This window comes from Centrocercus urophasianus, unplaced genomic scaffold, assembly GCF_019232065.1.
Source record: "Centrocercus urophasianus isolate 14NV4802_14NV808 unplaced genomic scaffold, USGS_Curo_1.0 seq_2, whole genome shotgun sequence".
Lineage (NCBI taxonomy): Eukaryota > Metazoa > Chordata > Aves > Galliformes > Phasianidae > Centrocercus > Centrocercus urophasianus.
In genome coordinates this window covers 6,084,022-6,107,863 of record NW_024884755.1, presented here as the reverse complement: position 1 = coordinate 6,107,863, position 23,842 = coordinate 6,084,022, and the positions used below count along the sequence as shown (strand labels likewise).

At 40.6% G+C, this 23,842-nt stretch overlaps 1 protein-coding gene across 2 annotated transcripts; it reads left to right on the top strand.

Annotated features, from left to right (window-relative positions):
- Positions 1-70: 70 nt before the first annotated feature.
- LOC122161981 (uncharacterized protein F13E9.13, mitochondrial-like) lies at positions 71-23,479 on the top strand. 2 transcript variants are annotated; one of them, XM_042821793.1, is made up of 6 exons: positions 71-110; positions 827-909; positions 9,554-9,734; positions 15,209-15,359; positions 17,296-17,423; positions 23,201-23,479. In XM_042821793.1, the coding sequence occupies exons 3-6, from the start codon at positions 9,575-9,577 to the stop codon at positions 23,389-23,391; spliced, it is 630 nt and encodes a 209-aa protein (XP_042677727.1). In that variant the 5' UTR covers positions 71-110; positions 827-909; positions 9,554-9,574; the 3' UTR covers positions 23,392-23,479. The 2 variants fall into 2 exon arrangements, with proteins under 2 accessions (XP_042677727.1, XP_042677728.1); XM_042821794.1 differs by lacking the exon at positions 71-110 and adding an exon at positions 225-279.
- Positions 23,480-23,842: the final 363 nt, after the last annotated feature.

Below are 23,842 nucleotides of genomic sequence, written 5' to 3'. Positions count from 1 at the left end.
GGGGCGGCGGGGCGGGGCCGGCGGCATCGGGCGGAAGCGGAGCGACGCGGGGGGGCGGGAGGGGAGCGGGCGGCCCCGGGCGCGACCCCGCGGCGGAGGGGTGAAGCGAGGTGAGCGGCGCGCCGACGGGAGAGGAAAGGAGAGCGGGACGGCCCCGGCGCGCCCCCGCGGGAGGTCAGGGGGCGGGCCCGCCGTCACAGTCCGCCATGCCGCGGCCGCGGCTCTTCGGGCGGCTCCGGGCGGCGGTGCTCGGCGTGGTGCACGTGGGCGCGCTGCCAGGTGAGCGCGGGCCGGGAGAGACGCGGCGCCGCGGGACCCGCTCGTACGGCGGGCGGCCCGGCCGCGGGGGCCAGAGGAAGGCCCCGCGAGCCGGGGAAGCGCCGAGCGGGCTGAGGGCTGCCGAGCTGGGCTGGTCCGGGCCGCGCCGGCGGGGCGGAGCTGCACGGGCCCCGCGACTGCGGGAGCTCGGACACGTGGCTCCCTGCGGCACTGCGCCCGGCTGGCGCTCCGCTGAGCCGGGGCCGAGTTGTCCCCGGGGCTGTGTGCCGGCCGGAAAGCTGTCCCGGTACGACATCGCATAGGTATCCCTCGAGTCTGTGAATGACTTCACGAGTGAGCAGTCACGGCTGACCTGTACAGTTCAGGAAAGGGAAGAGGTGCCTCTGGGGTGCATCTCAAGGAGGTGCAGCAGCCTTTTAGGTGTTTTGCCCCCTATTTTTTCCCTATTTTATTATGCCAATGCATTATGGTAAGCTGCCTTACCAGAAAACCGTTACCATCTGTATGGTTTGCCTTTGCACTGGCGTAAATGGCACTGTTGTTGCAGGGACACCGAGAAGTTCTCTTCCCTTGGCACAAATCATCGATCAAGCTTGTCAAGAAGCAGAAGCATACAAAGATGCTGGAGTTGTAAGTCCTGGCTTCCCTCTTCCCATGGCAGTATTAACACAAAGCTGCTTCTGCGTACCCAGTGGTTTGAATTGAGTCTGAGTGACCTAGAATTCATGAAAAGCACCTGAAACCACTGAGTTTGGGGAGACATTTAAACCTGCATTTTTTATTTCAACACAAGTAGGCCTCAAAGTTTCAAAACCTGAATTAAACATCACACACACCCTGCAGAACTGGAAAAGCTTAGATTCAAACTGTGCAATTTGAGTTGTTTAAATAGGATTGCTATCAATTTACAAGAATCAAGTCAACAACAACAAAAACAGATGGAAAGCTGACAGCAATATGAACTGTTGCTGGCATTCTTGGTATCCGGATGTAGGATGCTTCATCATCTAGTCTGACAAGCTGCTTTCCTTAGCTCTGCTTGGCACACTGCTTTCATAAAGTCACGGCACAGGCATAGGCACTGCTTGCTTACAGGCTGCAGGATTCCCCCACAGTTTGTGTTTGTACTACAGTAGCATTATTTCAGGACCAAAAAATTATCTTGGGTCCTTTTCTGCCCACTGTAATCCTTGCGTCTTAGGCTGTGGGAGCAGCCATACCTGCTTTGAATATTCTCAGCCAGAGGCAAGAGAAGGCTACTAATGAACTGCCACTGCAGCTCTGAGCTGCGATTTTCTGCTAAACTTTGAGTAGATTTCCACTGGGTTATAATTCAGCAGCATAAATTACAATGATACTTTACAGATAGAATGAAATGGAACCTAAGAGGTTAGTCTAAATTATAGAAGACCAAGTTCGAAATGCAAGACAAGTCACATGATGGAGGCTGTGGACAGAGCAGTGGTTAGGAAAACCACTAAGTTGGGAAAGCCCTGGGAGCAGCTGTTGAAAGGGTAAACAGCAGTGCAGAAGAACAGAGCTCATTGATGGGCTCCAGTGCCAGTGAACAAGCTGACAATGTGCAAGACATCTACCAGCTAGAGTAGTCTAACTGCAAGCTGGACGGAAGTCAGTTTTCTCCCTTTTCATACCTGCTGGAAGGGAAGAGTGCAATTGCTCTGCCTTCTGTACTGGTACATTCTGTCTTGCCTTCATGACATCAACGTGAGGTTGAATGTGATTTGGTCTACATCAGAAGAACAGCAAGGACTAGTCTTCCTGTGTGGAAACAGTTACACAGGTGATGTGCAGCCCTAGAGCCATTGCCCATATTCCAGTACTTGTTTATTTGTTTCCCTTATATACTAACCATACACTGATACCTTAGCAGCAGAGAGGAAACACTAACCATACCTAAATGTGAGGGAGAAGATAGAAGTGATCACTTTCGCTGCTGACATGGACAAGGTCTCAAGACAAACTTTAAAATCAGTGCTTCCACAAAATTCTAATTTGGGTTAGTATAAACCTTTCTGTCTTCTCAACTGATGTATAAATTCACGCTTCCAGCTTTACCTCTTTTCTTGCTGTATTGCAGTTACTCAGCTCGTATGTTTAAAGCCACCTCTTAGGTAGGCAGATGTGAGGTGAATGCAGTCATTTCTACTAATTTGAACAAATTCAGGGTATAACTACATTGCCTCTCTAAACTGTAATGACATAAGCATACAGACCAAGCCAGTCTCCATTCTAAAGATCCATACATGATAGTGTTACATCAGTAGGAAAAATAAATCCTTTGTTAATACATAAAGGTCAAGATAAACAGGAGAGCTTCCACAAATATCCCCGTGGTTGCCAAACATTTTCTGTAATTCATTTGTCCAGTTTTTTCCAGCACTTTAAGAGAAGCGTGAATTTTGACAGTAGGTACTGAAGAGCTTTGTGGTTTTTGTGTAGAAAGAGAGATCACCTCTCTTCCAGACTGGCTTTCCTGGTTCTGCAATGGGAGTATCTGATTTCCCTCCTACTACTCAGGCTGAGCTGTGAAACTGTCCATTTTTTTCCCACAGAACTAGAAATCTGAGGGTTTTTTTTTCTATGGATGTTTCTGGCATTATTTCTAAGCACCTGTGGTAGCCTCTGGAAGATTCATAACTATGTTGCTGCTGCTAGATGTTCGCATGTTGCCTCAAGTTGCTTGAGCTGGCATTAACATTTGGAAATATACTGTATAGGCTTGCTCACTCAGTATGCATTGCACTTGGAAGTAAATCCTAGTTTGTTCAGGAAAAAGGTGACTGGGCTGGCATATTAGCAGCTGAACATAATAAACATGAAAGATTTGTGGTATTAGAGCACAGTAATGAAAACAAGCGAGAGCTCAGCTAGGAAACCATCTGTGCTAAAAATGTATATGCTTTGTACTTGTATTGCTAAACAATGACATTCCCTAGGCAAGATTTTTATAAGCAGCGATCTATGAGACATCGTGGTCCTTCCAATTTTTATCTGCTTTTGATTAAGCAAAAAGCACTTGCAAAATATGCAGTGAAGTTAACTTTCACTCCTGCAAGTGAATCTAAGTAAATTTTGCTTTGTAGCTGGAAAACAGAGCACAAATTCCTTCCAGTTTCACTGATGTAACTCATCTTACTACATGCTATTTAATTGTAACTACATGAGTAGATAACAGTGATGAGTTGTATTTTTTCTTTAAGAAATACATTATTTACATAATGTTGCACTGCATTTCAAATATTACAAGTTTTTTTAGTAGGCTTGCTTCTTTTTTTTCTAGTAGATACAGTCTACTAGAGAGATTCCTGGAGATACAGTCATTCTGATCTTCCTGATTCTTCTTTTGCCTATGTACCTGCAAAGTGATGCTCAGTATCTGGTCTGTAATAAGGTATTAAAAAGTGAGCAGTTCCAAGCCAAACTACCACTGTAATTATAAGAGTAATGAAGTTAAGGCTATTTGGTATTTACTAGTAGTTGAAATAAGCTATCATTTCTGCTATAGAGACGTGCTATCATTTGGATTACAGAGGTTCAAATGTTAGCAGTAGAGTAAAATAGCAGGCAAGCCTCACCACAAATATCTCTTGTTATTTATACAGAAGAAAAGTTGCCTACTTACCTAAGTTGAAGTAGCAATCTCTTGTTCTAGAAGTGAAGTTTTTATAGTGATTGTCTAAGTACAGCAAATAAATGCTTGGCAAAGCTGATTTCCTTCGTATATGACTCTGGTGGCAGGAGGAACTGTAGTTCTCAGTGCGCACCAAGTTTATCAGCAATGAGCATGATGCAAAAAGCCTTTCTTTCTGTAGGAAGCAACAGTTGTTTTGCAATTGCAAAAATTAAAGTAACGCATAAGCAGCTGTGGGTAAAGCCTCTGTTATGCAGAGCATCAGGGTTAAAGTTACCATAGCAAGAAGTTATATCAGATAGGAGGTCAAGGTTTTTTAAGTGATCACTTCTGTAGATAGAATAAAGAAAATAGCTTTTCTATTTTATATAACATATATTTATTGTAACAACATAACACAGTGGGGAGATGTTACCAAAGAAAGACGAGTGCTCACCTGTAGTATCTAGATTCACAGTAGGAACTCCACAGAGGAGGAATCTCCAACAAGAGATCCTTCCCCAGTGGCAGTCAGCCCTTCAATGAGGTCTAAGAGAGATGCAGCCAGACTCCACTCCCTCCAGTCACACAACTGAATTGCCTTCACCTGTGCTCCCAAGGCTGACTGGGTCTTGTCTCCAGGTGCTCAATCAGTGGTTCAGACCATGACACAACAGTCTCTACATACGCCACCCCTTCACAGCATGAACCAATGATTAGATCAGCTGGAGGGTGAGCCTTCCCCAATACAAGGCTCTAACACACCACAGCACTCATAGAATTGCCTATCGTGATGCAGGTTGATACAACGTAAGATGGTTGATGATCAGTTTGTGATTAAAGTTCATGTTCTTTCATGGGCCAGTGCTCAATGGTTTCACTGGAGGCATACAGTAGACCAGGAAAGGTTTCGCTCACATTCCATCAGCCCCACGTGGCCCACCACCAGGTGTCATGCTGATCTTACAGTGACACCAGAGCATCTTGATGTCACATTGCTTGCTTTTCTGGTGATCCTGCGGACTCAAAGAGACTCGTGGGGAGTACTATAGATGTTTTGGAGTTAGAAGGGGAAGGTCCACCTTTCATGGCAAGATACAGGACATGTTCCTATCCTGGTTCAACACCTCAGCTTGCACCAGGTCATGTCCCTGCAGTCTGTACCACACCCTTTGGCCCAATATCTGAGGCTGCATACCTATATCAGGTTCCAAAGGGGGAGTCTGGATTTGCCACAGAGATGTGATTAAGCTCCCTTTAGCAATGAAAACCAGAGTGTTGACTATAATGTCTGCAGGCCATGTACCTATTACGTGGGGGGAGGGTGGAAACTACCGATCCCCCAGTGTCCAATGATCTCCCCCAAGAAGAAAGTACACCACACCATTTTGATCCTACTTGCAGCTTCCAAGGTCATTCTACTTTACAGGTGCCAGTTTCTAGGTTCTCAGGGCCAGGGAGCAGAAGATTATTTTCACTGCCAATTTTGAGTCTTACCCAGTGATTGGTGCCTGTACCTGGGAGGCCCATGTTGTCTGTAGCATCTTTAGGGCACCAGGTCTGCCATCATTAGGCCTTTCATTCAGGTCTACAGGGTTTCATAGAGTCTCTTTGGCCATCCCTGCAAGAGTGGAGAGTCTGTCTTCAGGGTAACCTTAAGAATGCCATTATGGTGTTCAATAAGGCCTGCCCCCATCAGTTTATGTGGTAGATGGAATTGCCAGTCACTGTTTTCTTCTGTCCAGCACTGTATTGTTGTACCAGAAAAATGAGTTCCTTGGTCACTCTTGATGATTTGAGATGTCCTGTAGGCAGCCATCAACTTGATGAGTGCCTTGATAGTATGTGCCTGCTTCACTGTTTTGTGACTAGGATTTCTTGACCTAAACCATAGAAATATTCTGCCGTGCAGGATGGGGATTGAAAGATATTCCCAGTATCCCACAGGGGACCCCATTTTTCAACTGAAGTTGAAAGTCCATAATACACATATCCTAAAAATCCTGAAATACGCCCTGGCAGAGTTCTGTCTAAAGGGCAGAATTCTCCCCTGTAACCCACTTAAAGATATTCAGTAGAACAGCTATTTCAAATATTTTAATCTGACTGGCTTGCCAAATGTAACAGTAGAGGGACCAGCATGATGGGAAGATGTTATAAAGATGTAGCAGCAAAGGATCGGTGCAATACTACAAAAGACAGAAGTGCTCACCTGCCTTTGAGGATCTAAGCTTGCAGTACAAACTCCACAGAGAAAGAATCTCCAACACAAAAATTGTCCCCAGTGGCACTCAGCCCTTAAATGAGGTCTAAGAGTGGTGCAGCCAGGCTCCACCTCTTCCAGTCACACAGCTGAATTGCCTTCACTTGTGCTCCCCGGGCTGACAGGGTCTCATCTCCAGGTGCTCAATCAGTGATTCAGGCCGTGTCTCAACAGTTCCCATACATACGTACATAAATAGTTTTTCTTTGTAGGCAAGGGGCTATTTAAATGACTTGTTTTCCAATAGCTAGCTATGTTACAAGGATGCTTTGCAGATAGATAGCAGTCTATTACCTTTCACTTCTATAGTGTTTGAGGACTGTTAAAAGTTGGGCTACTTTATATAAAAGTATCACTTCAATTGTTCTGATAATCAATGGAAAAGAAACCCAGAAGATTTTGCTGGTGCCTTATTTCCCATGTTCCAAAGAGATTCCACTTTGGAGCATGTAGTTCGGTTGCTGTTCTCCTAGACTTAAATACTATTAGCTTAAGTGCCAAGATCTTGAATCCAGCATCACTGTTTTCTTTCCACCATTTTAATTAACTGTCTGATAGTACTGAAGTCTGTTTTATATACATATAAATTCAGTAAACACCAGAATCTGTGGTGTTACATTTTTATACAAAAATATGAAAGAAAGCTTTGAGTTAACGCATCTGTAATTCAGCTTTCTGTATTACAGAACATATGTTGTTCTTTTTTTTTTTTTAATTAAACAAAACATAATGTGCAAAGGAACAAGGTCTATTAGATGGTACTAAAAGAATAACACATTATTAAAGTAATACAAAAAATAGTCACAGGAACTGTGGACCTTGAGGCTATGAAAAGAGAGCTATTGAAAAGTGAATAAATACAAGGTTGAAGAGAAAAAAGCTGGAATCCTCCTGCACGTTGAACAGGAATTCAATCAGATGCTTGTCTTATGTACAGTAATATGGCTAGAGTCCCTAATTACTTTTAAAATAATTGTATTTTTTAATATAATGGAATAATTTGCTTTATGCAAATGCTGAGCTGTTGAATCAGCAACAATTCATGGAAAGCTCAGTGTTGCTGTGATGCTGCCATGGGATTCTGCCACTGTGTTCCCTGCTTGGTCAGGAGCACCCCATGGCCTTTTCCAGGAGCTGTGTTCCTGTCAGGACTGCTTCTGCTCTACCAGGAGGCCTGGTGCTCTCCTGGCTGCTCCTCATGAGCCGACAGTGTGCCCAGGTGGGCCAATGGCATCCTGGCTTGCATCAGAAACAGTGTTGGCAGCAGGAGCAGAGAGGTGATTGTTCCGCTATATTCAGCACTGGTGAGGCCGCACCTCGAGTACTGTGTCCAGTTTTGGGCCCCTCACTGCAAGAAAGATATTGAGGCCCTGGAACGTGTTCAAAGGAGGGCAACAAAGCTGGTGAGGGGTCTGGAACACAGGGCTGATGAGGAGAGGCTGAAGGAGCTGGGAATGTTCAGCCTGGAGAAGAGGAGGCTCAGGGGAGACCTCATTGCTCTCTATAACTTCCTGAAGGGAGGTTGTAGTGAGCTGGGGGTCGGCCTCTTCTCTCGTGTCATCAGTGATAGGACCAGAGGGAATGGCTTCAAGCTACGGCAGGGGAGATTCAGGCTGGACATGAGGAAGTATTACTTTCAGAAAGGGTGGTCAGGCACTGGAATGGATGCCCAGGGAGGTGGTGGAGTCACGGACCCTGGGGGTGTTCAAGGAAAGACTGGATGTTGTGTTGAGGGACATGGTTTAGTGGGAGCTATTGGGAATAGGTAAACGGTTGGACTGGATGATCTTTTAGGTCTTTTCCAACCTTGGTGATTCTGTGATTCTATGATTCTATGTAATATCCTCTGCCCACTTGAGGTTTCTTGGACTGAAATTTTATATTAAGATATGCTGATGAGTGGCAGAAATAATATGTAGCTCTCATGTTAGGTGTTCATAATGTTAGATCACATTTCCCATTAATAAACTGTGTCCATTTGTTTTTAAGGTAGCACATATTTTGTGTATTTAAATGCTTATCTACTGGTTATTTGGTGAAGGCAGTTGTGCCCAGGTACACCCAGTGTGCATCCCTCATGTAACTGGATTGGCTGTACTCTTCTGACAGATTACTGACAGTCTGTTTCCTCTCCCCCATCTTCCATGTTGGGGGTTCATTTATGATGCCTGTGGCATGTAATTCGGCCGTTAAATGGTGACTGCTTTTTGTACACTTTAAAAAGGAAAGATGCCCAAAAGAGCATCTGTACTACAACAAAGCTCAAAGGAGCATTTTATCTATGATTTTTTTAAAGAAAAACTTTTTCTCCCCATCTTCCTGATTCTCTGTTATTGATTACTTAAAAAAAAAAATTATCTTGTAATTGATTTCTTCTAATTTCTTTTAAAATGTTCTTTCTATTCTGAATGTTAGACTGCCTTTGAAATGCACAGCTCTCATTTTAAGGATTTTGATGTGTGTTTGAAGTTGAGACAGAATAGAATTTGTTTTCTTTACTTACAATTAATTTGTCTTATAACCTTTTTGTATTTTTCAGTTGAAGCAGGTGAGAAATGTCTAGCCTCATAGAAAGTTCCCACTGCAAATGCAAAATGTCAGGCTTGAAATATGTTTCAGGGCTGTACTTTTACTTTTGTGTTAGTCCTCAACGTAATTATATGATTTGCAATTGTTGAGAAGTTCTAGTATATACCAAATCACCATTGAAAATGTCCAAGGCACCAGATGATGTACAAAGATTTTCAATAAATTGCATGCACTCTATCAGTAGTCTATTAGTAGAGTATTTCATTGTCACTCCATTGTTTGCTAAATGTATGTTCTTGTGGAGGGAGAGGTATAGTTGACAATAAATAGCAATAGCTTTCTTCAAAGCAGTCTGAATTTGGAATGGGAAGAAATATGTCACCCTGGGAACAGGCATGTTAATAGGCAAACAAACAAACAAACCTCCTTTATTTTTCTAAAATAACACTTATTTTCTGACATTAATTCAAATTGAAAATTGCCTTGATTATCTCTACATCATCAGTTATCCAAACATACTCAATATCCCATATTCCATTTGGGTAATTGAAGTTTGACTCTGCAGTACTTTTAATGAGGTGTAAGATTTAACTCATTCGCCTATAGTTCACGTCCTGGGATGGATCAAAGGAAAACTAATTGATGAATGTATAATTAAAATCACATTTATTTCTCTTCCTGATTTCTCTGCAAATGCCGTGCTGTTGATGAAAGCACTTTTATAAGTGGCTATATGCATCGACACAATTTACTGGAGATAATCCGCCCTTTGAAGGAAAACCTTTAAACTTCTGTGTCTTTCAACACAAAACTTAGCACCGCAGTAAACTTCGTTATTCTGATCTCTGCAGGATGGCTTGATAGTGGAGAACATGCACGACCGGCCCTACACGCTGTGCCCTGGGCCTGAGGTGACGGCCGCCATGACGGCGGTGGGCGCAGCGGTGCGGCGGCTCTGCCCACACCTCGCCTTGGGCGTCCAGGTGCTGTGTGCCGCCAACCAGCAGGCCACGGCCGTGGCTCTCGCGGCAGGTAATAGAAATGACTCCTCTGTTATTACTGCTGTTTGCCGTGGCATTTACTCTCTGCAAATTGGGCATTGTACTAACATAGATACCATGAAAAATGAGACATGAAAAGCTCACTGTACCCTGAAAAAGCAGAAATTAGATTTTGAGAAAGATGCCTGCTTGATTATAATAGATGATACTCGCACGGTGCTTCAATAGGAGGCAGCTTAAAAATCCCAAGGCCACTGGCGCTGCTTTCTAGGTGAAACCTGTCTAACTGTAATGATTAGTTTAAACCTACTCATGTCTAAGAGCCACCTTTGGTGTAACTCTATTTACTTCGGTTAAACGATATTTGAAGATTAATTTAACCCGCTGTGGTTAAGCATCCTTTTCAGCATCTAATTATATGTTGTTGCTACTACTGGTTTCTATTAAAACTAAGTTTTCATTGCCTTTTTTTTATGAATGAATGGAATGAAGCTTTCTGTTAATTTTTTTAAGTGCATAGCTACCCAAACTACTGAACATTAAATTGCATTCAGGGAAATTAAGTACAAATTAATTTATCATTACTGCAAGAATACTAGATTTGCTAACCCTTCAGTTTCTAAGCTTTGCTGGAACAATTTTAATTTTCATTCCCTGATCAAAAGATAGAGACTGATTTAATAGGGAACGCTCCTACTTTCCAAATCCTTCAGAAATTGAGAGTCTATGTTTACCCAAATTGCAAATGCAACTGTAGTGAGGTTGGACACTTTGTAAATTTTACAGGTTTTCTAAATAGGCAAAGTTCGGTAAGAATGAAAAATCAAAAGATGCTTGTGCTATATGGAACAAATTCAGTTAAAATAACATTGGGTAACACTCATTTTTCTTGGGGGAATTTCTATTTGTTGTTACGTTTTGCACATGGATTTGGTTTGAGTGCCTTAGAATCAGAAGCTGACACTTTCAAGGTATGCTTGAAGGCTACTTGGCAAACCAACACAGCACACTATTTCTGCTGTGGAGACTATGTGAAAAATTAAGCCAAAAAAGATGACAGAACCCAGTTTTGCTTTTGTTTTCAGGGATTGTATGCATGTAGGATACTTGAGATGCACTGTATTTACACACCTTACTTTTAAAAGTAATAGCTATGCTTCCTTTTAGGAGTGAAATTGATCACTGTATATGGGATGTAATGCAAGAGCAATGAGTTTCTCTTACTCCTCAGCAATTATTAATGAGTGAGAGAATTCCTGAAGGGCTTGGGTTTTGCTCTGCTCTTCTGCTGTTCTGCACTATTTGCTCTGTAACTGGAGGACAGCAGCTAGGAAAAGCCTATGTTTAATGCATTTCATTGCACTTCTCTAAAAATGATTCTCAGGCTCACTGAGCAGGAAAGCAAAAAGAAAAGAAAATCACTTTAGGCAAAGCAATAGTAAAGGGACTGACTCTGTAGGTAGAAAATCTTTGAATAGTTTTTCTGTAGCAACCTAGTAGTGACTTTAATATGAATGCCATTTTAGTTGTCATTAAAGATAGCTATTAATTAAGGAATCCTCATATGCTTCAACTACAAAATATTTGCTGAATGTGTTACACTTAAAAAGCATATGGAGTATTTTCTGCTACTATGTAGTCGTTCCATTTTCCCTATGGAAACTCCTGTCTCTGGTAGAAATAACTTCAGAAGAGAACTGCACAGGGAAACCGTAAGTGGTCTTCAAGTGTAGGTAATGATTTTATATTATAAAGAGAGGGGGAAGAAGTCAGCAATTTTATGGTGTGACTGAAAGGAACTCCTCAGCAATGTGTGTTTGTGCTGATAAGTATGTTTTGTAGTAACAGATTAAAATACTAGATTTTCCCAATGTATTGATATGGTACTGTTATCAGACTTATACAATAATAAAATCAGGGGATGAGAAGGCTGAGTTTTTGTGTTTTTTTTTTTTTTAATCGTAATCTCAAGCACTTATTTCTGGGAAAGTGCACCACCTTAATAGCTGCTTCTAATGGCATCCTCCAAAGACTGTATTATCTTCTTTCTTTCCTGTTCCCTGAAACTGAACAGAAAGCAGAATTTGTGTGGTAGGGTTACTGCTTTCAATCAGTACATAATTTACAGGTGTACTGTGTGGTTTATAGAAGCGCATTGCTTCCTGTTTGTAGTTTCTTATTTAATTACTACATCTGCTTCAGGTTGAAAAAGAATGATGTATCCAAACAGATCCTGCGAGCAATTGTAGAAGAGATAGGAATGCTCCCTTACTCGTTTTTGTTTAGCAAACGTTACTGGTTATCATTGTTCAGTGCTCAGGAATGTTCACTAAGCCCGGGTCAGATCTGGATATCTTATTAGGTTTCCCTTACTTATTTATCAGTGTGTCTTGTTTTCTGAAGTAAACCACTGTTTATGCTTGGGCTGTCTACTGAATTTCATGTCCTCGTGCTCTGTTGTTGACCTACTTCCACACTACATGGCTTTTCTTTTATCAAAAGTTTGTTAATTATGAAGCAGTAGTCATCTTAGAGAGGACTGTTGTGTCCAAAGGAATCATCCAAAGGCCCTCAGCTGCTATCTGCCGTTTTCCTTGCATTAGTGAGACCATGCATGGCTCCAATCCATCAGTGTATGTCTTCGCAGAGGAGCTACAGAGCCTTTACAATACTGGGGGTATACACCAATAACAGTCTCTATATTCTTTTGCAACTCTATGTGCTTCCATTACAAACATGTAGTAGTAGTGACTGAAAGAAGGAAGTGGCCCATCATTAAGCTAATGGAGACAGACACGGCCTGCAGGGGCTACTATACAGTGCAGTAGTGTCCATGTACCTGCATCAGCCAGTTTTACACTTCATGAATGAGAACTCAATTTCTAACAGTTTATCTCCTGCCATCTCCAGCTGACTGTGAAAATGCCCTTTTTCTTTAAGGATCCTTTTACTGAAATCCCACGCGGTCACTGTTTCTTAATTAGTCTTCAGTAATGATAATGACTCAGTTGGTAGCTGATTAAACAAGGCTTCATATCAGAAGATATTCCAGGTACCAGATATCTCCAGGTCTTTTATAAATACAGCTTTGCTGTCTGAGACAGCTCTTCTCTTGCAACCGCCCACCAGCAGAGATGCTCCACAGGAAGGTGTGGCCAGTGATACTGTTTAGGATAGAATTGGCTGGAAAAATATGCTGATTTTTAGTTACATATTTTTTTCAACTAATGCCATTCTAATACGGCTAAACTGAAGTTCAGCAGGTGAGTGCTTATTTGGGGGACACCTGCGGGTGCTGCAGGACAAGGCAGCAAGCACTGGAACTTTTGCAGAGATGAGATGAGAAATATGTGCTGAAAGCACTGTTGGAGACACTGCTTTTTCCAACTCTTGCTTGTGGAATGAGCTGCTTCTCAACTTAATCTTGAAGCTCTGTTTGGTAGGTCCTATTGGAAATTTCCTGTACCTGTTTTTTAGTGAAATTACATGATATTTTTTTTTGTTCCCGTGTAAGTCAGAAATGAGGCTGCCTTTTAACTATTTAGCAGGTATTCCTTTTTGACTTACTTAATGGGAAAATAAGAAATAATACCATTTTCACAGTTTTAGTGAATTCATTAATGCAATCCAATTAGGTCTTCATAAAACAGGCAGGTAATGAGTTGGTGTCTACTAGAATTGGTTAAAAATAGTATCTGGTTATCCCCCCAAAACTCCAATAGTGTGCAACTCTGTTAAACTAAGAACAATCCTGATGTTGGTCGAGGAAGTCTTGAATTCTTAAGTTAAGGAAGTACAAATCAAACATTGGTAAACATGCGAGCGGTGAGCTTCAGTAGGTGAATAGCCCTTGTCCTGAGGTAGCCAGTAGGATTGCTATGAACATTTATTAGATTTCTAGGGTGCTTGATAGTCTTGTGATTAGAGGAGAATTATTGTTTTTCTTATTTAAGTCTGATTTATACTACAAACTTAGGTGATTTGATAAAGCCTATGGCTAATATTCCTAGATGCACAAGTCTCAGTCTTACCTACTAGCACCTTTAATTATACTTGTGACATATTTGTGTCTTTGAATCCTGAGAATACTCCATGCTTTCTCACCTGCTAATCTCAAGGCATAGGACAGCTTATATTTGAGTTGGCACCATCTGTGATGTATCATGTTAGCTGCAGTCTGTGTTGCTAAGCAATACAGGCTCTTTTCCATCAGGCATAACCTTTTGTTTCTGCAACTTCGGGGCTTTTGGAATGAAACTGAAATCTAGCTCTTAAAATAAACAGGAACCTTGTCATTTGGTAAATACATTTTTAAAAACCCTTTCTGTTTACGTCTGCAATGTGTTAAGGTGAGGCCTTCCTTGCCTAAATAGTTTTCTGTTAGATGGAATTGCATCCCTGAACGCTGCTCTCACATTGCATTTAGTTCCTCGATGTTTCCACTCCACTTAAATGTGCAGCTGACTCAAAGCTGGAGAAGCAACAGAACTTCAGAGAGCCTGGAAGGGAGCTCTAAAGCAAACTGGAAGAATAGCAAAAGCTGCACAAGGTGTTTGCAGAGCATTTTCACATCCTAAAGGGTGTGTGAAGTAAGCTTCAAGGCTGTGGAAGACTGGAGAGGAAAGGGATACAATAAAGGAGTCAGAATTGTCATCTTTTGCAAAACAGCTGTGGATTAATTATACTGTGGCTGAAGACATCAGTATGTCAACATAAAGGTATTTCAAGGCTGTATAGGGGTACCTTATAGTAGATAAATGGTCCATCAGAATCATTTCTGTTCTTAGTCTTCCTTTGAAGTACCCATCGCCCAAAAGCTTCCTGATACAAAAGATGAACGACTGCTGGACACTGAGTTTCTGAGACAAGGTAGAGTTGATGCTCACCGTAAATTTGGAGTGGAAACTTAATCTTTCTATATCTTTGGCCCAGCTCCGAAAGTCAGTCATTGATGTGGTACTGTTCAGAAGATGTAAGTTGCATTCAGGTGGAGAGTCAATGTATATAATGTATTGCAGGCTGTGTTTTCCTGCCTAATTTCCTGAAGAAGGAGGACATAGGCTATTCTCTTCTCTTTGTCCATGTCCTGGTTGCTTTTTGACCTGTTGTCCAATTTCAGGCATATTTAACAGTGGAACAGATGTTGGGAAGGCAGTAATACAGTGATGGGGTATCTAACAGAGGGGCAGAACCCAAGATAATGCCCTTTTTGGAGAGAAGCCGCATCGTTGGAGGATAGGAGCTACGTTTTGGCCTACCTATCCTTCATTCATACTTGCCTACTGGCACATCACAGCAAGCAGGAGGGCAGGGTGTGCTGTTGCTGAGTCTGTGCCCATGGGTACAAAAGTTTAAAAATGTGAGAAATCAAGGTTGATTAGTCTCAGAGAACATGGAACGTCTTGTGTGGAGGTCAAATGAGGGGCAGATATTTTAGTATTAGTTCTTCAGGCTTCAGGTCTAGTTAAGAGAATGCTAATTTTTTCTTTTCTTTTCTTTTATCAGGTCTTGATTTTATTCGAGTTGAAGGTTTTGTGTTTTCTCATGTTGCTGATGAAGGGATCATAAATGCCTGTGCAGGTAACCTGCTACGATACAGAAAACTAATTGGAGCAGAGAATATTCAGATTTTTGCTGACATTAAAAAAAAACACAGGTAAACACAAGCAATATTTATGTAAATATTAATGTAATAATGATCTTATGCTTTTCCCCATTTTCTGATTATTTTATATCTGCTCAATGCCAGCAAAGTTAATGATGAAGGGAGAACTTTATTGTTTGAGCAAGGTCTTGCAGTGCTATTAGGGGATATGTTTAAAAATAAATTTGCACCTGTAAGCCGCAGGTTGCCGCATCTGTGAAGTTTGTAGTTTAACCTTCAGGATTTATAAATGCAGACTGTAAATGTCTCACATCTGGTGTCAGGTGAGGTTTTACATCCTTATATGCCTATTACGCTTAAAGAAATTATGTTTCGGGAGGCTAAGCATCCAAGGTTATTTTTAGTAATGCAGCAGTTTCCACATACAAAGGATCCAAATCATAATATTCTGGTGCTTTAGAAAGCTATTCTCTTTTTTCTCCTGGCTGCCAATAGTACTGCTTTCTTCCACTTAAATCGGTGCTGTCTACGTACGGATTATGTTCTATGATTATCAAACAGAAGGAACTTTTGACAGATGAACCCAGTTTCTTTTTTGCTGATATCTTAACTGTCACACAGTATTTTTAGCTATTTATATGTCACTTTTTTTTCCTGAAGAACTGCTCAAATGTTATGTATTATACATGCTAAATAACCTAATTAAAATGTTTGCATGTAGTATGTAGGTAATCATGAAAACAACCATGTTGGGAAGATCATAAATATCTGTGTTTTTGTGGTCTTGTTTTTTTTAAATAACTTTCAAGATAGGTAAAGAAACAATGCATTATGATAACACTAAACTTTTAAGGTCCTTTCAGATTGGTTTATTTCTAATGACTTAAATTCTTTTATATATATATGTGCATATATGTAAAAGACACTCCATTAGACTTCTTCATAAAAATTGATGATTGTATCATATGGTCTTTCCTTTGTCTTCTCAGTTGATAGACTTATATTTTGATTATACTTTGTAGGTGAAAGGATTTGCTTTTTAAAGTGGAAGGTTTTTGCTTCAAGGAGATTCCAAAGCTGAAACGATGTTAAGACCCACATTTCCAACTCATTTTATGTATTAGGGACTTAGGCCTGCTTTCCTCCAGCTATATAAAGGGAATGCTTTGTCTTGCACCATCATCACTAGTGAAAAGCACTGCAGTCAGTGCATTCTGCCTCTTACTGTAGGGATCCAAGTCCATCCACACTGACCCAGGGAAGAGGAAGACTGTCACACCTCATCAGTGCAATGGGTTGACCATAGCTGTTGTTGCTTCTGCATTTTCAATTAAGCAGAAAGCAAAGTCAGATGCTGAACCAGCAAAGGAGTTCTAAACCCTTTCAAACTTTAGAATTGTTTAAATTAAATTACTATTGCTGTAGGTTTCAAAGCATATCACCCATTATCAAAAGCTGCTGTTGAAAAGCTAGGCTGCAGGTAATTTATGTTTGTAATTGCTATGTAAGGTGATTCCTGTGATTATGTTATAGGTAATAACTATACTTTTGTTAGTTGGACTTTGTGAAATGAAGTGAAGGATGTTAATTCCATTCTGAGTAACAGAACGTGATTTATGAATGACTGAGCCATCCGCTGCTCCCACTTGAAGTCAGAGAGCTGTGTATGAGATACAAGTGCTCGACATGCACACAGCTGTCTGAATTGACACTTGGTAGTTCACCCTTAGCAATCGCTCTTTAGAGACAGAAGACCAAGAGCAGTGGATTGAGCAGTTATAGCTCTGCGATGGATAAGGTTGGGTCTCTTTCCCCTTGTTGGTATTGTAAAGTTACTTCCCATTTTAAAACGGGACCCTTACCTTCTCTCTCACAAAGCCTGATTTTCAGTGTTCTGATAGTGAGGAAAATGAAGAAATGCCCAAATAAACATTGATCAATATGTGTGTGCTGAAAGTAACCACGGGGTACGTTGTGCTGTTGACAGTGCTCATGCCCTGACGGCAGATGTCAGCGTGGCTGAGACCGCCTCTGCTGCTGAGCTCTTCCTGGCTGATGGGGTGGTACTGACTGGTACGGCAACCGGGCTGCCTGCAGACCCTGGGGAGCTGAGAGGTGAGCGGACACACCAGGAGCATGCAGCAGGCCCTGAGTCAGCTTCTGGCTATACATCTCTGTATGTGCTGTTCCTTAAGGAGAAAAAAAAAGGAAGAAAAATGTTCTTTCATTGCAGAGTTTGATTGGATAAAGCAAAACTGATGTGACTGAGGTTCTATGTGGATTGTCTGTTTTACGTTTCTAACCAACTGTTTGATGGGACATAAATTATTTCAAGCCTTTATAATACTGAATGATACTTAGTATTACTTTAAAATAAATAAAGCAAATGAATGTGAAGACTTTGTTTTAGAAATTGATACTTTTTAATATCTTAGTATAAGAAAAAGCAATTTCATAGACCTAATAAAAATAGCTAGCTAAAAGTGCTCAACTCTTCAGTGGAAAGATTTATATTTTTCGGAAAGAAAATGAAAGTCCTGCAAGAAAAGGGTTATTATGATATGGCACCGTTCCAGACAGTAATAGCAGGGAAAACTTAGGTTTAAAAAAAAATTCTAAGTTTGTTGGTACAAAGGAAGATATGACATCAAAGTCATCAAACTTGATTGTTCACATGCTATCATGAAAATTCAAATTTTCATCACTAAATTCCAATTCAGTTTCATGGCTTGAATGTCAAGGCTTGTCTACATAAAATAGAATGTGTAGTTTTTAGGTTTTACTTCTGCTGGCACAAAACAATCTAGCGTATTTTGAAGTGCCAGTGTGTTCAGCTCAGTCTATCAAGGTGAACTCTAAGCTCAGTGAGTGTGCATCAAAGTATGTCTATTTGTCTAACCTCGAATTCTTAAAACATGCTTGCTGAAATGAAGCCAAAGGAAGTATCACTTCTTGTATAGACAAATCAAAAGCTCTATTGGACTTCAATGAACAATTTTTGTTTCAAGTTGCTGTCCTACTGGGGGATCAAAATGCAGAAATAATTATTGCATGTTTGGTCGAAGTTAAATGATAGTACCTTTTGGCAAAATATTTTTTTCATAAAGAAAAATAGCAGTATGATCTCTACTTTTTTAAAGTATATTCTTCTCTAAACCATTCAATCACAATTCCTTCTTTATTTTACAAAAGAAGGAGGTGAATAACATGCTCTACTTGGTATAGAGACCAGCACCCCAAACATCTCTTGGAATAATTTAAAATCATTGCATGTTTTCAGGGCTTTATCCATATTGTACGTGCTTATCAGCATTCAGAATGAATGCTGAACTTGTCAAAATGTTTTGCTTATTTCACATGTGTTTACAACACAACTTTTTTGCCAAAGAACAGGTGAAAGATGACTATGCTTCAGTCACCAACGTTAAAATGAAAGTGGTGGTTTGTAGTGAATACAGAGCTCTTGAATTTGTTTGAGTGTTTGATAAGGTGAACTGGAAGTGATTCATAGAACAAAGCACCCTGAAAGGCTGCAAGAGAAAAAGACCGAAAGAGACTGCAAAATATTGTTAATCTAAAGATCCACCTCTGCCTGCAATGCATACCACTGTATATCCCTATTTCTCAGTGCAGATTACATTAAAATAAGTAAATAAAAGCTGACAAATCTCGGGGCAGAATAGTAGCTTAAGTTCTGCTTTCCAGCATGCATGTGCGGCCTCCTCTCATGCCCTGCACTGGAGGGCACCAGATGAGCTGCAGGCCCGCAGGCTGCTCTCAGGCAGGACTCCAAGCAGGCCTCACCACTGCCTTTCCTGCATGTGAACCAGTGTGCCAGTCACAGCCTTGTTCCTTTTCTGAGTCCAAGGAACAAAATGAATCAGAGTTGTCAGCAGTAATGATGTGCGCACATCTTTACGTGTGTAGTGAAGGCAAGAACCTGGATCATGGGTTTGGTTTACTTAGGCCACAGAATTCAGGCATTATCTGCACCACTCAGGAGAACAGTGGCTTAACACAGTTAAGAGAAGAGCTTAAAAATCAACACTCAGTAGTGTGAGGAAATGACAAATTAGGCATATCTATGTCAGTATATTCTTAAAAGGAATCACTTGTACAAAGTTGGTGTGATGTGAGTGAAATTCGGCAGTTCACGAATGTATGCAGCATGGGATGAGTCGTACTGTGATCATACAGCTGGGCACCTTTCATCATGCTGCAAAGCAACTCTTGAACGACAAACCAAGAGACAGATGAGGTTTTGTCACGTTTTTTTTTTCTCCGCTTTGTTGTGCAGTAATATAGAAGTGTTTTTGCCTTTGTGTCTGTGTGTTGAATTGACTGACTTGTGATGGGATGTGGGAAATGAGTGTTTCTCTGTCAAGCCAGAGAAATGTGTTCGGCAGGGTTTTGTTTGTAGTTTCTTTCGCTGCCTTCCTGAAGGCACCTGTGGTGCTACTCCCAGCCACACGCTGTCAGGTTTTCCCGCTGGGAAAATGCTGAAGTACCTGGTTGAAATCCAGCTTGTGATTGGAGCGACCACAGCCTTTGCATAAGGACTGCCTAGGTATCTTTATGAACAAAGTAAATGGCCTCAGCTGAGCAACTGGTGGAAAATATCACAAAGCCCAGCAGCTGGCTCCGTTACCTCATCTGTTAGTGTGCATAGAAGGGGTGTCAAAACTGATTCATCCTCCCGCCTTTTAATGGACTGTTTAGGTCAAAATAGAGGCTGCTGCCTTTGCAGTACTCTCCTATAGATAATCAGGAGATGCAAGTCTCTGGTCTGTACTTTTCATAATCCCGAAATTTAATGACAGAGAAAAAGTCCTTTGAATTAAAAAACTAAAATGGGTTACAGTGGAACATTACCATAAACATAGTGTTGTGTATGGTACAGTGATTACTGCATATGAAAAAGCTGTTAAAGAAGAGTAGTGGAGCAAGTTATTAGCACAGTGGTACTTATTTTTACACCGCTCTTTGCCATTGTTTTCAAGCTAGGAACATTTGGCCTTTATTTCATGTAACTTGTGCACACCGTAGTTCAAATGCTTTCATTGTGCTCTGCAACCAAGTGCTATTTCATTTGATTTTATTGAAGACATATCTGCAGATGCACTGTCAGAAGAAAGAGCACAGTGCCCTCTAGTTACAGTTTATTGATATAGAAAAATGTGTGAGTTCTGTAAACTTCAGCATCTTCTTACTTTAACATCAGAAAATTGTTTCCCTTCCTGTTTGCATCAAACAATATAATCAGGAGAAGAAAGCTGAAGGAGCCTTTAAAGAAGGCTCTGTGTTTAGAGACATTTTGACAGTGACTGAACGTCACCATGCGGAAGCATATCTCACCACTGTTGCTTTATTTTCTTTTACAAGTTAGAATTTGTATTAACACAGCCGGTAGACAAGTCATATTCTATTCATCAACTGTAGGCCTTGATATGCTTGGAAACGACTTAAAAGTAGTATCTGTAGCATGTTTAATTAGATAACCCAGTCTCATTGTATGGTGGGCACTCCCATTCCTGTTCTTCACATTGACAGTCTGAATAAATCTCCAGCACAAGAGTTGTGTGTGGGCTGCATGTGTCATGCATGGATCACAGCAGGAGCTGCATACCTTGCTACTTTTGAAAGCTTCATCATTTAGTTATCTTCTTATAGTTTTGCAGCAGTCTTAGGTTCTGCTGTTCAAGTCTTTGTTAGGGCAGAGCTATTATCATACACCCATGGGATCATGCTCTGTTTAATTATTTGGCTCTTCATTTTTCCTGCTGATGTGAAATAATTGTAGAGCAACTGCCTACTAATGTACCTTATGCATTTGTCTTAAAAACAAATATTGACTTGGAATGTTGTTCCTCTGGGAATGTAGTAAAGATGTTTTACGAATCTGTGGTCAGTTGTAGCACCTTAATTATGCATTGGTATCTACATAGATCAGATTGAATATTTCGAAGAGCACAGAGATACTATATACATAGAGTTCTATTTTTTCCTAGGACAAGATTTCATTAATAATGTTATAAATAACAAAAAATGAATTATTTCATTGCTGTAAGGAGGATGAATTTAGAAATATAAAATATGTGAAGAAATAGGCATCATTTTAATCATATATGCACTATCTCGCTTTGCTTAAAATTTTCAGTAGGGGTTGTGTGGATTTTCTTCTTTTATGTTAAAAAATGTTTTGTAAGAAGCAGTTACTGTTCCTAAGTGGGATGAGTGGTATGGTATGAGACCTAGAAAGATATTCAAGAGCATTTTAATTGATCCCCTTTCTCTGGTGAAGTAGGAAGGTGACACATAATTATTTTTCCCTGAAGCATCATTAATAATCTAGGCTTCTGATGAAACTTTATTTAAATAAACAGTGTTTTGAAGCAGACTTTTTTTTGTTACAAATATACTGTCCCTAGTTCCCTCGAGCTTTAACCATCTTACGTCAGCTTATTAGCAACAATTAAAGCAATTTATATCTTTTTAAAGATCAGAAATAATGCTCTGCAGCATTCTCAGGATGCAAGGGAACAAGCGTCCAGTCTTGACTGACTCTTAGGATGGTCAGCTCAAAATGAAAGGATGAGCAGGATGCCCAGTAATTCTAGCCCAGTAATTCAATTCTTTTATTTATTTATTTTTCCCAGAGCTAGTACTGGGTTGAGTTCTGAAGAAAATACTCTAATGAACTTTTATGTGGCCTCGGAGAGCCTTTCCATGGCCAAAACAGTAGCACCTGCTGAATGCAGAAAAATGTCTTTTTCATTTCATTGCCATTTATAGAAAGAAGAGGCATATCTGTGCCATCTTTTGTGTTCTGGTGAGCTAGCTGGAGGTATCAATGTAGCCTATTGCTGCTTGCTCTCCTACTTTCATGACCCTGAAACTTAGCAAGGAGCAGAGAGCATGTTCGTTTTTCTTTCCCTGTGAATAAGGCCTTTTTTGTTTCTTCAGTGAAGAACTTCTGCTAGTTGTCAACATAGCATAAATTCAGCAGAAACCTGGCAGAAATATACACCAGTCTAACTACCATTATTGTGATTTAAACTGATGACTGAAGAATTGTAATGAGCACAGCTCTACTGAATAGTTCTGCCACTTTTAATGATCTCACCAGACTCGCAAAAGTCTGAGCTGGTATAATAAATGGAAACAAGAATTTCATCTTATTCTTGTAGCTGTGTTCTGATTACTTCATAGAAAGACTGGGGGAAAATGGTATCTATCCTACATGCTACTGCAGTGCAATATTAAATGATTGCTGTTTTCAGTCTGTGTGTAGTACCTCAAGTGCATTGAGCCTCCAAGCACAATGGCAAACAGACATGTTAAGTAGTTGGGATAGTTTCTGCTTTGCAAAAGCTTCCTCAATCCAACATCTCTTCTTACCGGGGACAAGAAATAAAAAGGAATGTGATGGAATACAGTAAAACGCACTGCACTCTCAGCCAACCAATTTTCCTTAATCTTACTTGAATCTTTTTTCTTGGAGGGTGGGAGGGGGGAGAGAAAGGAATGTACGTGTTCAGTGTTGAGATGCAGCTTTCATGTGCTCTGTAGTGCTGAAACAGTCCTCTGATATGTGATCAGGAATGTTATGTTGGACTTGACGATGCTCATGGGTCCCTTCCAACTCAGGATATTCTTTGAAAGTGGGATTTTCTCAACAGTTATTGAGAGCTAAAAGTGTTGGGTTTTTTCATCTAGAACGTCTGTATCACTGTTGTAAAAGTAAGAGATGCATACTTACAAATTTCTTAAGACTTACCCTCCTTTGCTGTTGAAACTCTGCGTAAGTTAGAGCACATTGTTTTTACAGAATTTTAAAGATGGATTTAAATCTCAGAGGATTTAATCCTAATTTTTTTTTTTCCCCACTTCAGAGGTTCAACATGCTGTGAAGATTCCTGTTTTGATTGGATCTGGAGTTACTCTGGAGAATGTGAAGAATTACTTGGATGCAAATGCTCTAATAATTGGTTCGTATTTCAAGAGAGAAGGTTATTGGGTGAATGGTGTTGATCCTGACCGAGTGAAGAAATTTATGGAGCACATAAGTAAACTGAGAGAATGAGTTAGTCAGCAAGCACTATTTCCCTGTTTGTGTACATAAATGCAGCGTGATATATCATACAGAATTAAAGCACAAATGTGCACTTGAATGGCTGATATCTTTAAATGAAAACGCACATCATCTCTGCAGCTAGCTGTGGAACATGGTGGCACTTTACGATGAGCTGGTGCTATGGTCTTTGTTTCTAGACCGTGTGTTTCTGTGGCACTCACAGCCATTGCCAAGACAAAACCAGCTCTCCAAATGTGTGTAGCATATTCTCTCCTATAAGTAAAGTGCTTACGGATTGCAGGATGAGCTGAGTTTTGTTTTGCATGTTAATACAATAGGACACCCTAAGTTTACAGCTAACAGTATTGTAAATTGGACAAGTTAATTAGCCTTTCAGTTTCCCCATCTGTAAAATGATGATAATAGTACCTACATCACAGGGGGGTTGTAAGACATAATG

Bases quoted from the DNA above. Each gene is read 5' to 3' on its own strand.
- LOC122161981 (XM_042821793.1), top strand. From the start codon at position 9,575: ATGCACGACCGGCCCTACACGCTGTGCCCTGGGCCTGAGGTGACGGCC. The intron at 9,735-15,208 runs GTAATAGAAATG...TTCTTTTATCAG, and splicing joins GGCCGTGGCTCTCGCGGCAG to GTCTTGATTTTATTCGAGTT. The intron at 15,360-17,295 runs GTAAACACAAGC...TGCTGTTGACAG, and splicing joins GACATTAAAAAAAAACACAG to TGCTCATGCCCTGACGGCAG.